The 17,899-nt window shown below is 33.5% G+C and overlaps 1 protein-coding gene across 1 annotated transcript in view; it reads left to right on the top strand.

Annotated features, from left to right (window-relative positions):
• si:dkey-157l19.2 overlaps positions 1–17,899 on the top strand; it is a 47,312-nt gene that overhangs the window by 13,628 nt on the left and 15,785 nt on the right. Inside the window, exon 3 of the mRNA XM_684462.10 lies at positions 7,975–8,223. Within this exon, the coding sequence (XP_689554.7) occupies positions 7,975–8,223 (249 nt within the window). The remainder of the gene's footprint in view (positions 1–7,974; positions 8,224–17,899) is intronic.

Raw genomic sequence — 17,899 nt, 5'->3', positions numbered from 1 at the left:
CAGTCCTCATTATGAGCAAAATTTATAACAGCAGTCACTTATGTCTTTGCAAAAAATCCTCTGGCATCCATAGACCACCCCATTACCTCCTCAGTCTATTTCTTTCATTTTCCTTACTTTGGTACATTTTTAGGGGAAGTTCGAACTTGGGTTCATGTTTCCTTCATGGACAGCAAGCCAATTCAATTTCCCGTTTTATTACATACAGACCTTTTTTTATTTTACAGGAATATCCGCAATGCCTTAGTCTTAAAATGTCTTAAATATAAAAAGCTAAATTTTAGGTCTTAAATCTTCTGAAATGTGTCGTAGGTCTTAATTTTCCTTTGTTCATGTATACCTACTCAATCTGGCTAGTAACACCCACACAATCACCAACAATCTATCTCAATAAAGCTTTTAACTCTTAAAAAATAGTATTTAATTACTTTCCTTACTGTTACATTTGCTTTAAAGTTCTCCATTTATTTACTGCTGAGATACGGACCTGACCTATATGTTTTTATTATTAAATTATTATTATTGTTGTAATATTAAACGCATTCAATTTTAATCTTTTATTTTTGATGGGGCAAGTGAAAATCACACAACTTTTGGCTACCTTGTTAATTAGAATAGTAAATGTCAGACTAAATTTATGTACACATTTACCTAAAAGGATTCATCCATCAAACTTTTAGTATACATGTTTTTATTAAGTATTAGAATGGCTTATTTATTTATTTTATTTTTATTAAGTCAGAGATGCCCAAACTAGGGCCTGCGGGGCAAAGTTGGCCCATGGTAACCTTTGATTTAGCCCACCATCCCATCTGAGGAGAGGAAGAATGATAGAGATGTTTCAAGATTGTCAATTTCAAATCTAATGTAATCTTTAGTTTGTTTATTTGTTCATTTTTTTTTTTATTGGTTAAAGCTTACTAAAACTGAATGTTTTAGTGTGTGTGTGTGTGTGTGTGTGTGTGTGTGTGTGTGTGTGTGTGTTTAATATTGGTAGTTTATTTTGAAATAAAAATGCACAATGTTCGTTATTTCAATTTTAGTTAGTTTAGTTTTTACTTCATTTTGATGAGGTGAACGCCGAGAAAACACGACTGCTCCTCTTTGAATTTGGAATACAGGTGATAAAAGGTTATCTATATCAAAGAACTGCAAATAAGCAGATACTATAGCAATTTTTCGATAAACACCTCATTTTCTTGTTGTCTACTCGCTGTCCACGGCTGTAGTTTGCTGATCAAATGAAAATCAAACAACGGGGAGGAGCTGAATTCTGCCACCGTTTTTATATCAAATTTAAAAGGGACTGAGGGCACTAATTTAGTGTAAAGTTTATGAGCTAATTGCTAATTTTTTAGGGGGGCTGTGTAGAAATATTGGGAGGCTTCATCCCTCTTAAAATAGGCCTAGCAACACCCAAAGTTTCAACTAAACATTGTAAATTAATCAGAGTTAGTTTAAATGTACATACTGTCACCTGATGGATAGAGGACTATGCAGAGGCTGTGGTGAGCAACACAAGGTAAAGGCAGATTCTGCTTAACTAGTGTGTTCAGCATTGAACTCCACTGTTCACTCTTGTGTTTTTAAATAAGTTCACCTCTGGTCTAGATATATTGGAGGATGTCTAATTGTTATGTTTGTTAACACCATAAACAGTTGGCCATGCTGTATTATGAAGTTGTTGATTTTGCAATTCTTTGAATGTTCATATCTAGTGAAGGTTAATGCGACAAAAACTTTGTTGAGGAACATTTGCACAAGTTTGAATAGTGTTTGTAGTGTATGAATTTATCTATGTTTTAACATAGCACTGCTGAAACACTAGTGTAGTTCTCAATCCACAATACAGCACACTCAATTTTCCATTGCCAGTGTGTCGAACAAAAGGCAAGCAGTAATCGTATCATATTCTTTGTCTCGACTTATTTGATTACAGAAAGCTCAATTGTTTTTGCACATAATTGGATTAAAGTTGCAAAACAACTATCCATAATGATGACAATGACAAGCGCTAATGAGGTCATGTGACCAAGATAATGACATAGGAGCATGCTAGTACTTGAAATGTTTTTGGCTGCATACAGTGTGGTGTTGATCATGATGATTCCAGTAAGCAAAGTAGAAAAAGCTCTAGCCAGTTATTTGGGGGAATACCACAAAAAAGAAATGTCGTTTGGAGCTCAATGTTTGATTCCACCCTAAAAACTGTCGAATCACTTGACACACACATGCAGACACGCCTGTTGGAAGAGCTGTGCATTTTTCTGAGAAAGTACAGTGAGAGTTTTAGCATGGGAGTGTGTGTGCAGTAATTGTTAGCGAGCATGCTTGTGTATTTGAGGATTAAACCGCAGGTAGAACATCCAAACAAAACAGACCTGTGATGTCATGCAAATAAGTCCCTAACATGTTTATTAAAATAACTCAAATTATATAACTAAATGCAAATGAATCATCTGCAGCTCCCAGAAAAATAAATGAGTCCGTGTTTATAACTCTGATCCAGGATCAAACTGATGTGATTATGGTGAAAAGTAGATCAACTCTGCGGCAGGTTTTGCTGTTTGTTTTTGTGCATTTCCATAGTGACTGAGTGAGTCAGAACGCTGCATTCTGATTGGTCCACTGACCCGCCAAACTGAGCTCTGCAGCCACATGAGGATGTGTTGCTCTCCCTCTTGCTCACACATGTGAAATCGGCTCCAGTTTCCTCATTGTGTTAGTGTGTACTTGCTTTTTTCTCTCTAGCCGCCTTCAATATTGAGCTGCTCCATCCCAGCTTGTTTATGTTAAACAGCATCATTTTCAACTCGCTGTTTATATTATGCTTTGTGTATTCATGCGAAGTTCTGTCCTTTGTGGATGTTTGTGTGTCTTATTAATTGAGTAGAATGACCTCCCTGAGTAAATACATCTGCTGGGTGTGTTTATTCAAGATATAATGCCTTGTGTTTAAATGTTGTACACACCATAAGTGTGTGCTTCTGTCTGTGTGTGTGTGCTGTGTCAGGGTGTGTATCAGTATCTGTGTGTGCAAGGGTGGAGCTGATGACTAGGTGTTCAGGAATGAAGCTCATTTGCAATTTTTTGTGTGCGATGCAGATCATTAGGGTCAGACATTAGGAACTATGTGGACCATCACTGTCGGTTCTGCTGTTCTAGGTCTTTTCAAAACAAGAACTGTTTTCTCTTTTGGGTTCGTAATGCTTTGAGATAACAAAAGTAGCCGTTCTGGTTCATTTGGTTCCTTAAGTAATATATGTGCAAGTGAATAGTGGAAAAAAAAGTGTCTGTCTATTTTTTTTTACACATTCAACTTAGTTTCTTTTCAGCAGTGTAAAACAGCGGTTCCCAAACTGGAATGTGCAGTCTGACCACCAGGAGTGCACGAAACAATATAATGGTTGAAAATTTTATCTTTTATTATATTCATGCATTTATCTTGAGTAAACTTCACATCATATTTTTCAGAGAAAAGAAATTCTTTTTCAGAGAAAAGAAATCACTGTGAGAGAAAAAAATAAATCACATTTAACGTTTTACGTCTGCGTCACAATAGCCCCACCCTTTCCCATTAGGCGCTAATTGATAGTACATTTGTAATTTTTTTCTGCTTACTATATTCATCAAAATGGACACCTGGTTAAAAATGGGCACTGTTAAGAAGTCAAGTGACGGTAGGGATGAACCATCTACATCGGTCTCTTCTATGGAGCTGTGCAATAAATGGACTTGGAGGATAACGAACAAGGTGAAGAGGCATAGACAGGAATGGAGAACTTCAGCAGAGATGTACTGATGAAGAGAATTAGGCCTACGCTAAAGAGTGAGAAAATGTCAAGTAAGAAACGCAAATATAGTGATTGTTACATTGGTTTTGTGTTTACATGTATTGGAGATGCAGAAAATCCAAATCTGCAATGTGTAGTCTGTGATGAGGTTTTAGCTAACTGCAATCCTAAGCCCTCATATGGTCCGACACTTACAAACAAGACACAGCCACTTACAAGACATGCCTGTAAGATTTTTTTTTAAAGAAAATTGGGGAACTGCAGAAGGAAAAAAGAAAGCACAAAGGAGCTAGAGCTTTCATCCGAAAAAGTTGCATCATCGGTTTGCTGGGTACACTGCAGTCTACCACCAAGAAGCTCTATAAATGGAAAAACATACCAGAGGATCTTTTGTCAGTACTTAAAGACACTGTGAAAATTGTCAACTTCATAAAATCTCATCCAATAAATTAACGTTTTATTATTTTTATTTCAATCACATACACAAAAAATATGGGTATTTAATTATTGTAGTTAAAAATGTGAAGTTTAATCGGAGAAAGGGGTGCTTGACAGGTGTCAAATATTAGAAAGGGGTGCACACAGCAAAAAGTTTGGGAACCAGTGTTGTAAAATATCATCAATTTCAGGCTTATTGATGCGCCACTTGCAGTAAAATCCTAAATAAATTCACAAAGAAAGTATATGTCAAGATTATATTGAAGCATCCGTTTATATTTTCTAAAACTACCAACCACAGAGTTATAGGGTCAGGAAAAAATTCAATCTGTTAACATGTTTTATATTTTAAATGAGGAAAATAAACATGCGTTATAGATGTGACCAAAAAAGTCGGCAAGTTTACAGTATACAACATGCCTTGTAGAAATTCTGTGAATTAAACTGCACCACCCAAAATAAATAATGCTAATCAAAAGGATAAGAATTGGCTCTCTATAGAACAACATGGTTGATTTTATTTATTTATGAGGAAAACGTTTTGTTATGGATGTGATGGATATGAAATTGCCTCTTGTGTGACTTTGTCGATGTTTTCAAATAGTTAAATTTGATTCATCAGAGACATTTTGGAGTGTTTTTGCAGTACTGGGAAATACAAGCCTACAAAAAAACCTACAAAGGGTTTCACTATTTTGGTAAACTTTTTTTTTTCATGGCAAGCTTGACATTTGCATGGAATTGCTCATATGTGAAAGATCTGCAAAGATACAAAGTCGTCTCCAAAAGGAGCTATTCACTATACCTGTAAGCACTGTTTCTGAACACTCTCTCAGACACCTCGACTGTACTCATCACAATATCCTAAATTAACATAATTCCTGCCTAAGGGGATGTGGCTTGTTTGAGTTGTATTAGTAGTGTAGTGTGTTGTCTTCCTGTCTGAAAGATGCTGTTTCACAGATCTAACACACTGATAAATGATGAATGGTATTTAAAATGATATATTGATATCGGCCTATAGATCATTATCAGCTTAACAACAAAATACTGCATGCTGCACTTTCTGTAATGATATTATCATGCTACTTCAAGCATTAAATAAAGGTTCATCCTTTTGATGGATGTTATTGTGAATGATTTGTCAGTTTATTGCTGTTTTGCCAGTCATGTTTTGTTTGACCTCAATCTTCAAAATCAGATTACTTAAAAAAATAAATAAATAAAATAAAAATAGCTCCGTGTTATGGTTGAAAACAACAATGTCTATCTGGTGGTGTATGTCTGATTTCAGACATTTAATCTGATTAAACTCTCAATTTCTTATCTTCTTGTTTTTAAAAGCAAATTTTCCTTACTTTTCCCTTTTTTTTAAATAATATATTTTGTTTAGATAAACATCGCAATATGAATTAAAACAAGTAGTTACCTCCACATTTCATAACAATTTAAGCTTTCTAGATCTAACTTTTTGTAAACTGTCTCTAAAATCTGCATTGTACCTGTGAAATTTTAGTACTGTTTAGGGCTGCACAATATATCGATATCACAATGTGCACATCTGCAATAGTCACATCGCAGGGTCTGCAATGTTGAGTTGGGATTCTGTAATTTCAGATTATATACAGTGTTCAGCATAATTGAGTACACCTATTTTGAAAGAATATTTTCATCAATTTCTCAGTCAATATAGGCAGTGTATTTTGGTGCATTTCAACAAAACTGATTTAATAAATGGATATATTTATTAAAATAATATTTTAGTCACCAACTATATTCAGAAATTGAAAGATAATACAATTAAATTTAAGGGAAAAAAAACTACAACCTGCACATTTTATTTTTCTTCTTTTTTAAGAATGTGTATTTAATATTTTTCTGACCGTTATCGTAAGCTTTTTTTGTTAGATAAGCTCCAGATTTGGATTCAATACTGACTAATATAGATGCACAAATATAATATTGAATAGCTTCCTATTAAAAAAATATTAAGTTAAAAGATATATTTGTGAGAGGTGTAATTTTTATATATATATATATATATATATATATATATATATATATATATATATATATATATATATATATATATATATATATATATATATATATAGCTGTAGATTTAAAATAAAGGTTAATATGAGTGGGCTATTATTATTGTTATTCTCAAACATGTGGTAAAACAGCAATAGGCTTTGTGTAGCTGTACTGGTTGGTTAAAAATGCTAGTGGTGGACTTGAACAGACTTTAGATTTGTCCTGGTCATTAAGGCTGATGATAAATCTGATGTTGAATTATTACCTGTTATTTACAGCATATGCAGGTTCTGTTCACCTAAAGTAGACTTCATTCAGAGGCGAGCGCGCATCCGCCCGCCCTTCCACTGGTAACAGCTGACGGTCAGCTCACGTCACATGTGATTTTGCAGTCGCAAATACATTACATGAAGACAGAAATGACATTTTTGAGGTGAATTATATTTTATAAATACAGCATGTGATTCTTTCAACACCACTTGGAGGTGTCCACATTGCTGAACGATGTATGTAAAATAATGTGAAGACTTGTGCGGCCACCATTGCTTCTCTCCTGAACTTGAAAATATGATTGACAGATTCGTAGAAATGCTGGATTAACATCATCTAGGGGGTGTGTGTGTATATATATATATATATATATATATATATATATATATATATATATATATATATATATATATATATATATATATATATATATATATATATATATATATATATATATATATATATATATATATATACACACACACACACACACACACACACACACACACTCCCCCAGAGAATCACGCCAATCAATCTAAAATAAATTAATTATTTGCAAATAAAGCTATTCAAGTTATTGCAATATATATTGCAAAAAAAACAAAATATCGCAATGTCAGATTCTTTCCAATATCGTGCAGCCCCAGTACTGTTATGTATATTACAACAGAAAAATGCTTATCATGTGATTTCTCAGAAGTGCATCGTCTATTACTCTATTCTCTAAGGTTGATTTTCCAGCAAGGCCAGACCAGGAGAATGGTTGATTGTGTAATGCTGGATCCTGTTTTGTTTTTCTTCAACTATTGCTTTTCCTATAGTGATTAGTACTTCACGATTTCACAACCCACCTGTAAAGTGTGTAAAGACATGTACAGATTAACCATTGAAGAGGACAGGAATGCTAGTCTTTGATTGTCTTTAGCTTTTGCTCCTTTTATAAAGAGGAATTCACAGTCCAGTGAATCTTAAATATATGATGTATTAGCAGTTGAATGGTGCAAATTGAATTGAATTTGTCTTAATTACTATGAACTTGCAATTAAATGAATCATATTAATTAGTGGTTAGAACAAGCTCAAAATACTTTTATTACATATGCATATAAGAATCATGTGGTACTCTTATGTGCATACATGTTTATATCTCTATTTTATAATGATATGCATGTAATTACAATAATTTCTGTTATCACGTTTATAATTACACTGTTGACCCCTCCACCCAACATGTCCTTAACCTCTCATCTCAATAATACCATTTTGTGTTGTGCAATACTATATAAACACAATACATTGTACGTACTATTTGACGTCAGTAGTTAAGGCCACTTAATATAAAGTGGCCCCACATGATTTATTGTCCATGTAATTTACAAGTCTGGCAGAAATGCTGAATGAGGGCTCACTAAATGTTTTGTGTTTTTGTGTGTCAGGCTTTGTGATGTCCTCGGGCCGTGAGTCTATAGGGGATCTGATTCCCCTGGATATGCTGCAGGTGTTCAGTGAGGAGCGTCAGCATGGCAGAGGCAAACGGGGCGGCAGAAGGGCAGCATCCTTCAGGCGCGCGTTCAAGTGGTTCAAGAGCCAGCGCAGGAAAACTCGCAGACGTGCTACTGAAAAACATGGAGACCTGCTCGCCACTGGATCACCTGTGGAACTGCCACCAGCCACACTTAACACAGGTAATACTCTACATTTACCACAGTGTACTTCCGACAGCAGTGTTTTTTTTACATGTGTGTTAAAAGTGTGTAAATTCATATTTATTCCGTTTTTAAAAATTAATTTCAGTAGTATTATTGACTAATATGAAAATGTTCTGTTGATTTATTTACAATACACTTTTAGTAGATCTATTACATGAGAGACTTGCTTTGTTTACAAATTAAGTGGATCTAATTGGTTTTGCATTGTAAACATAAATAAAAGTTAACTATTATTTTTATTTTATATATTAAGTTTTTAGTTGTGATACACCCTAAATCATTAAGAATTTTTTAAATTCTGCATAGAAATAGCAAAATATTTCTGCAGATGACAAAAATTGCTACTTGTGTGATATTGCATTTATACAACAGTTTGACGGCATAATTGTGTATATAAAAGCAAAATCAAACATGGAGAGTCTCAAAAACCCTTTTGTATGAGGAACTACTTTCTTCCGGATTCAAATCATAAGCTGACGGTTAAACAGTTGTTGTTAATCTAGTTAAAAATCTAGTTCTATTTTTTTATACAAGTTTGTTACGGTGACTGGCGATGGAAAATTATTTAATCCATTTTTCATTTTAAAAGACTTTTTATATTACATCTGATGTGAAAGCTAAATTGAGGCAATATACATGCATACAGTTTTGTTTACAGTTTAATAAACGTACATCTACATCCAAGGACCTTACAGCTTGGACTAGTGCTTTTGTATTTTGTTTGCACTAATTAGCTTGTCCACAAATTGTAAACACTAAATATTCAATATACACTAAATATTAAATATTCAAAAGACAGTAGGAGACAGAACAAGAACTTTTTTTTTCTGAATACAGAAAATTTTTACTGAAAACAGTAAAAAACACTTGATGCCCACATTGACAAGTGCATGGGTCATATATATCTCATAATCTCATATTATATCTCATAACTTTGAGATAAAAAGAAGACAATGCACACAATTACATTTTTGTAGTGTGCATGTGTTCTTTCATGCTAGCAAAAACCTTATACTTTGACTGTGTGCAGGTACACCAATGTAAGAGTGAAAAAACTAAGTACGCTGTGGGGTTTGCATACAGTGTACACATATCCTACCATCCTCATAACTCGTCTACTTTGGGCTTTCAAGCTTTGGTCTTTTGTAGTTCATTGTTTACTGGTGGGACTTTTTCTCTCTTCCTCTTTGCTTGGAAGACTTTGTTGGCGTATTGACCACATGGGAACCTAGTTTCACATCAGTCATTTCATAAACTGGTTCTGTAAACAAATGTGCTTCAAGGACGTTACGAAAGAAAGGAAAAGTGCAGCAGGTGTAATGAACAAAATGTTCTAGGGAAGCCACATTAACATGTTATAAGTCTGTGTTTATGAATTCAAACTATACATTTTACTATTTCATGCATTCTCTAGAAATTAAATCTGCGACCAAGCAAAATGCTTTAAAATAAAATTATGCAGAAACCGTTTTCACTTAGAAACTGCTATGATTATTCTAAAATTTAATTATTCTAAAAAAATGGCAAGCAATAATAAATTAAACAAGACATAATTGTTATAACCATAGAAATACCTTTTTTTTTCTTAGAAAAACTCAACTCGACTTGCATGAGTTTTATAAACCTAAAAGCTAAAATAACTTTTTCCAAGATCATTTTACACTTTTCTTCAAGGAAACTATAATACAATCCAGGCCAACCATTTTTTCCACTTACTATATTAAACTAAGAAGAAGGGAAAAATACATTTTATTAGCTTTAATGTGCAAAAATAAGAAAATCGAAATGAGTAGTTCATTTGGCCAACACATGCTAGTTCATACTATAGTTCAACCAGCAGTACAAGCTGTTTTTCCTTATGAAAATACTTGCATTACATTTGCAAATAAGAATATTACAGTAAAATGCAAGTTATGCCCTGGTGGAAAATGTGTCTCAGCTGTTTTAAAACATTTGGTACAGCAACACCGTATTAAAGGTGCAGTATGTAAGTTTGACATGCAATGCTTGAACTAGGCATTGAACTCCTGCCTCAAAACACATGCAATCGCAAGTTGCCAGATTGACATGAGTGTACCTGAATATCGAGCCTAAATGCTGATTTTAGCCGTTTTCTAACTAAAAGGAACAGCACATGATAAGTTACAAAACAAATCTCAATTTTTCAGCATACATTTAATAATGCTAAAAAGGTTTAATATGTGTTAAATAGATTATAAACCTCACCATTTCGTAAGTGAGTGCATATTCTCTGCTTCTGAATGGCTGTATTTCTGTCGTTTTCATTTGGTGCAAACCGCCAAATTGCTTATCACTGCAAATCTAGTCATGAGCATGTTTTTGGGATACAGGGTTACAATGCAACCTCCTCACCTAATGTTTACTTTCGTAATATTTAAATTGGTCACACTTTATTTTGATGATCTGTTTGTTGAATTTAAGTTACATTGCATCTACATGCCAACTAATTCACATTAGATTATAAGTAGACTGTTAAGTTGGGGTTTGGGTTGGGTTAGGATTAGTGTAAATGGACATTTACTTGCAAGGTTTCTTATAGTCAGTTAAATGTCTGTTAAAGAAGCAGTATCAACAGATATCAAGCAGACAGTCTACTAAAACTCAAATGGACCATTAAAATAAAGGGTTACCTTTATATTACTTGCTAATTAATACCCTAATATGGAACTCTGATTCTGCGTTTCATTTCGGAGTCTGCTACGGTCTACCGGAGGTTGCATTTCGGTTGCGGATGCATGCTTTGAGAGCAAGGCAACACGGGCTGCTGAAATATAATTGGCTAAACTGGCATTGGGCGGGTTAAAATAACCAAAACAAAGGCAGTGTTCTGGCACAGAAAACACGTTTTCAATGGAGAATAACTGACTTAAGCATTTTTCAGATAAACAAGAATGTTCACTTGGGATGTTTCTTAAATATCTGCAAACATATTATGTTTTTTTTATGCTTTAGAAGAGTCAAAAACTTACACACAGCACCTTTAATGTTATCTGACTACTCTATTAACCTAAAGTGAAAGATTGGCATATACAGCTTGTAGGTTTGTATGTAAACTGTACAAAGTGTTTGTGATCTTAAAGGCTTTGACTTGTGTGGTTTCGCCCAACCTGTTAAATGTTGAGTATGTATTTCAGTAGTGGGTAATGTGTTCAGACATTAAGTCATTTCTGTTCAGACAGTGTGATTAGTAGTGTAATCCCTTTAGGTCATCAGTTTGGGAAACTGGTTTTCAGTGTTCACCGACATTTTTGTTTTAGTGCTAATAAGATTTATAACACAGCTTTTAATATAATTTTTTTATTGTCTCTTTCTAATTTAACTTCTAATTCTTCACTTTTGTTGTTTATGTTTTGTGTCAGGCCAGAGATGAGATGGGCTTTATTAATAATTTGTTTTGTATTGTTTTCTGAGGTCTATTTGTGATGTTATTAGGATATTTGCATAGAAAACACAGATAAATATTTAAGTATATTTCAATCAATAATAACAGACAAATCAATAGTGACCCCATGATGATAAATTTGTCACACTGGTCTGGAGCATTACATTATAAATAAAGACCAAAGACTGTACTTGGCACTATGCAGCAAAAACTCAAAACGTACTAATTAAACACCACGCTATATTTTATTAACAAAGTTGAGCAACGTTTAAAAATGTTGTCAGAGTCATTTTTTTAAAAAGCTTTATTTTAGACATGACTTAAAATGCATTTGAAAAGAGAGAGAGAGACAATAAAAAAATGTTAATTTAAATTGTCAAAAAAAAAAAACAGAAAACAAGTCAGCTAGCTATATAGTACACTTACCTGTAATTATAGTACAAATAGATGACAATATAATAGAATAACAATGATAATATCTTTATAAACATGCAGTAGCCCTATAAACATTTACAACAAGCCAATACAATTTTTAAATGTATTATTTAACTCAAATCACTTCTCTCATTTAGCATAAAAAAGGCTTTGAACTTCATGTGTGTTCCAGGTAAATAATACCAGCATAGAGTAGACTTACTGTACATCTGAGCTTTTCAGTTCAGCACTGCAACTGCAAAGTGATTTAGTGTCCAGAAAAGCACTGTACATAAATGTAACAAATTTTTAAAAAACTTTTAAACTTTTTCAGTTTATTAATAACAATTTGCATTTGTAAAATGTTATTATTATTGTTAGCAGTATTACTTATATGCATATTAATATTTGTTTTATTAAAAACAAGCTTAGATTTGCCCGCCTATCAGGTTTCAGACCATATGGGGCACAGCATTTGTATTAGGATATAACTCAGTTTTTTTACCTCATTTCAATATTACTGTTTATTTATTCGTTTGCTGGAAATTAGTACTGAATTTAGAAATAGTTTTGAAACAAATCTTTGCGCTTAACAAACGAAATTAATTATTTATAGGCTAATGGATGTCTGTGTGTACAAGAAGTTTCCCTATCCACGAGAGTGAAAGTAAATCATGAGGAGGCTCATCTCTCATTCTCGTGCTGCAGATGCTCTGTTTAACTGTTTTCTTTCTAATGAAATTATCAATTTTTCCAATTACAAAGTCCGTCATGTAAATAGCAAATGCGTTATAGCACGACTGGGAGATGAGACTCTGATTGGTTTATACTCAAAACACACCTATAACTCATTAAGAAAATAAACTCAACCCTTTTACCCTCAACCCTTTGCGCATGGATCGTCAAAATAGGGCCCTTAATGTCCTTTAGATATTTTTTCAGATACCCATATATTATTGTGTATATGTAAGCCGAAAGTAATCTAAAAAATGTTAGCCTTATGATTATCACCAGGTCATGTGTTTTCCATGCTGAAATTTCAACACACTAGAAAGATAAAATTTGGCCTTAACTTGAGGTCACTTGCTTTTTGTCCACTGAAGTGTTTACTTTAAAGTGTGCACTGTTTGCAGTACAGTTGCGGTGGAGCTTGGGGTCAGAATCAGGGCTGTGTGCTTGGGAATTATGTGTTGTTTATGTTTTCTTATGTGCTTTTGTGAGTTGAGCGTGAATGTGAAGCTCCACATAGGTTGTAATGCCAGTCAAAGCTTTGTGAAAACACACCTCAACCCCACCCGTTTACTGAGGCATGAATCCACTCAAACACACACACATGCAGAACAGACTACAGCTTTCATAATGATCGATATGGTGTAAAACCACAAAAAATAAACAGCTTTTATGTGATCCTCCTGAGGGTGTGGTCTCTGATTGTGCTACAAAAGGCAGAAGGATGGATGATTTAAAGGCTTCACACTCACACTAATTAGACTGAAGTTACACAGGCAGCATGTAGACCATCACAACGCTAATTACGCTCTGGGTTTGAAAGTGTTTCAAGTTTGTGGTGGGATCTTTTTGGGTTGTTGTGATTGATGCTTTGTCTTATTTTTAAGGATGTGTCAGTAATAATAATAAAAAAACAGTAAATTCTGTGTGTTTGGTAACTTGATAAGGTTATCTTTTGCTGCTCCCTTTTGTGATATGGAGATGACGTTTAGTGAATTGATTAGATTAGTTTGTCTTTGTAAGTTGCAGAAATCAATTTGGTGTGTTGTGACTTCTTGTACTTTATTGCTTTATTAGCTTTGACGCTTTTTTAACAGTTGATAATAATAATAATTAGATTACAACTATAAAAATTAAGTATATATTTTTTGGGGGAAAAAGCTGAAGTAAAAATTTTCAGAACTTACTTTCGTGTATTGTGACCTTTTTTAACATTATTGCTTTTATTAGCTTGTTGACAGTTTACATAACATAATAATAATAATAATAATAAGATAACAACTACAAAAAGTAATTACTGCAGGGAAAATGTATAATAATATATTTTTAAAAATATTATTATTATTATTATTATTATTATTATTATTAATAATAATAATAATAATAATAATAATAATAATAAATTATAATAATTAAATATATTATTATTATAAATATAATAATAATAAAATAATATAGTATTATAAATATTATAATAATGATATATTATTATTATAAATATAATAATAAAATAGTATCTTATTATAAATATAATAATGATATGTTATTGTTATTATTATAAATATAATAATAATAATAATAATAATAATAATAATAATAATAATAATAATAATAACAATACTAAAATAATTTTTATTTAATCTTTAATAAATCTAATCCTGCAACGTGATTATTGCAGATACACACATTGTGATATCCATGTTGTTACACCCTAGGACAGGGGTGGGAAAACTCGGTCCTGGAGGGCCGGTGTTCTGCACAGTTTAACTCCAACTCTAATCAAACACACCTGAACATGCTAATCGGTGTATTCAAGATCACAAGATCACTAGAAATCTATAAGCAGGTGTGTTTGATTAGAGTTGGAGCTAAACTGCAGGACACTGGCCCTCCAGGACCGAGTTTTCCCACCCCTTCCCTAGGAGGAACAGTTTGTATATTTATACAATTTATTTCTTTTTATTGTTTGTTTATTTATTTATGATGAGTTAAGATGGAGCCCATATGCCTGTAAGCCTCATTTCTGCCTGGACATATCAGTTTGCTTAACAGCATATATTTTTACAGTCTGCGCAATAGTAATTCTTTCTTCAGCAAGCATATCTAATAAGAGGGACGCAGCTACTAAAAACACATACATAATATTGTATTTTGCTTCCTGTGTCCCAGACCTTGCAACGTCAAAACTTCCTGTGGGATGTTGCTGGTTCAGTCTGAACAAAAGCCTGTTACCTTAAACCCGTTTCCCATGAAATGTTCCAGTGACCCACACACACACACACACACACACACACACACATAAGCTTTCCATAGTTTTGCCGTCTCCTTTGGGAAGCTACATGTTTGCCAGAGGTTACCCACAATCTTGACCTTTTTCTTGACTTTCCTTTTCGGCTGATGGTGAGAAATGCCAGTCATTCCACAACACCTTTTCTAACACGCTGTGAACATTTGCGAGACGAAGACGAACTGAGTTTATGTGTGTGTTTGTTTATTGTTGCGTGTGGGTGTGTTTCTGCAGAATTCCATACCTTCCTGAGCTTTGCCCTGGAGATTCTGAAACAATGAACAGGTGTAAAGTTGGGAAACTGGTTCTGTGCTCGGCTTTTTCTCTGTTTCCAGTGCCTGTGAGCTAGACTCATTCATGCTGATTTTCTTTTTAAATGTATTGTTTGAAGCCAGCAAAAGTAAAATTAGTCTTTTTTGTAGATTACATCCAGTGTCCATATTTGGATTGGTATGTGCTTGTAGCCCCTTCGACGTTGTAAAGTGTGGATTTCAAATCTGTTTCAGCTTGCTTCTTTCATTGCAGTTTTTTTTTCCTTGTGGTTTCATGTACTGACACCAGCAGAATTTGGACTATGTACTAGATTTGGCTTCAAATTGGACAGTATTTATTGTGTTTATTTTTATTTGCAGCTGCATAACAGACTATATAGTGAATGTTCCCCTTGTATCGCATTGATACCAGTTTGATTTAAAGTAAAAGTTAAATTTAATTTTAAGCAACAAAACCAGTGGCTAGATGTATTAAATGGCAGAATAGCATGACATGGTAATCACAACAAGTGTTGACAGAAGTAGAAAGATCTGTCTAGTGATAATCTGCAATTTAGAGAACACAGAAGCAACTGCTAATTTCCATAACCAACACGTTTCACCAAAACACTTTATCATCTGAGGCCCACTTTGTCCCATCTGTGGCCCACTTCATATCGTATATCTAACAGGCAGTAAAGAAATCAGATCTTATACGTGACAATTTTGTAATGGAAAGACAGTTCACCGTAAGGCCTTGGGCTGCCTGGCTGAAAAATAAAAGTCTGTGTGCATAAAACCCATTTGAGTAATGAAAGATTGCAAACTGATGTATTATTATTGTCAAGCGCTGGCAAGGGCGATTAGTCAAGATTCAGCTGGAGCGTTTTAACATAAGAAAAAAAGGGCTTCCAAATTAACAAATGCACTGTTATGTCTTTGAAGGGAGTATCTAATCTCACAAAATACAAAACATCTTTCAGCCACTGTACATGCGAGGGTGGCTGGGGGCTCTTCCAGTTTAATAAAATTACAAGTCTAGCAAGCAAAGTTAGAAAGGCCACAAAGTTTGAAAAGTAAGTCGGTAATAATTGGTGATGGTGCTATATCTATAGAAGTAATGGCTGAAAGAGAGAAATACTGAACCCCAAAATGACTAAAAGAACTTGGCATGTCCAGAACAAATGGGTTAAAGTGCCTAAACCCGAATAACACCTATCACACTCCAGATCCATAATTGAGTCTACATTTTGACCAGTGGACTAGGTGAACCACTTTACACTGAATGAGGCAGTGATGTGTGCATATAGATGAGGAATGAACTCTGTCCAGAGCTGCTTCCCATGAATCTTTGTCTATTTTTAACATTAAGGTCTGCAGACCAGCTGGTGTGGAGACTGTCAACTGGAAAAGACTGTAAAATAGCAAAAACACTGATTCACTTAACCATTTTTTTTTTTTACCAAAAAAAGTGACTTGGTAAATTGGTCAAATGTCATAGGATATATTTTTTATGAAATCATCTTCTGGCTTTCTAATGAACATAACATTTCTCTCCCATCTACCATGCTCTCTGCAACTATTACAGTATTACAAGTGCAAAATGCAAAAATTTTATTTATTTTTCGATAATAATATAATGGCACTAAAATCTTTAAACTCTTTTTACCACAAACCTAAATAAAGCATGTTGATGATTCAATTAGGTTGTCACCTCACAAAAAATGTAACATCTAAAAGGAAACCCTCTACAAATGCTTACAAACCACAGAAAGTAAAATGCAAGGCAATTAAGATTAATATCACAATTGGGACTGAAGTTCTAGTTTTAATGCAAGATGGGAGATGAGACTCTGATTGGTTTATTCTCAAAACACACCTATAACTCATTAAGAAAATAAGCTCAACCCTTTTAGACCATGAGCCATGGCGCAAAGTGGATTTTTCTCTCCTTATATTCTGACACGGCCTGAATGCGTTTGACCCTTGCGCTTTGCACTTTGCGCATGGACCATCAAAATAGAGCCCGATATGTTTGACTCTAAACAATTCCTACAAACTTACAATTCACATGTTTTTTCCAGCTTTTCTTCTAAACTTGCAAGTTTTAACTTATTTTTAATTAATTTCCTTAGAAATGTAAAGTTATTGACACTTATAGTTTAGATCTCACAATTCTACTAAAAAGCAAAATAAATAAATAAATAAATAAAAAAGACTTAATCCACACTGTAAAAAGCATTTAGTTAACCTTATTTTTTAAAAAGTGAGTAAAATTAGCAGAATTATTAAATTAAGTCAACTTAACAGTTCCAAGTTGCAATGGGTTTAGTTGATCTTTAAAGTCATCTTGTTTTTTTAAGGCAATGGGCCTACTAACTTTAAGTAACTAATAATTTTTAAGTTAAACAGTGTGTTTAACTGGTTCTGTTTCTCTTAAATGTGAGAGATAAACTTCATTGCAAGGGAAAACAGTTGTGAAGTAGCAAATTGTGGCATATTTACTTTTCTAATAGTTTGAAATGATATGTTTCATTCTAAATAAATCCCTAATATTACAGAGAAAAT

This window comes from Danio rerio, chromosome 13 (genome assembly GCF_049306965.1).
Source record: "Danio rerio strain Tuebingen ecotype United States chromosome 13, GRCz12tu, whole genome shotgun sequence".
NCBI lineage: Eukaryota > Metazoa > Chordata > Actinopteri > Cypriniformes > Danionidae > Danio > Danio rerio.
Note: the sequence above shows the minus strand (reverse complement) of the source record. Positions and strands in the feature narration are given on the sequence as shown.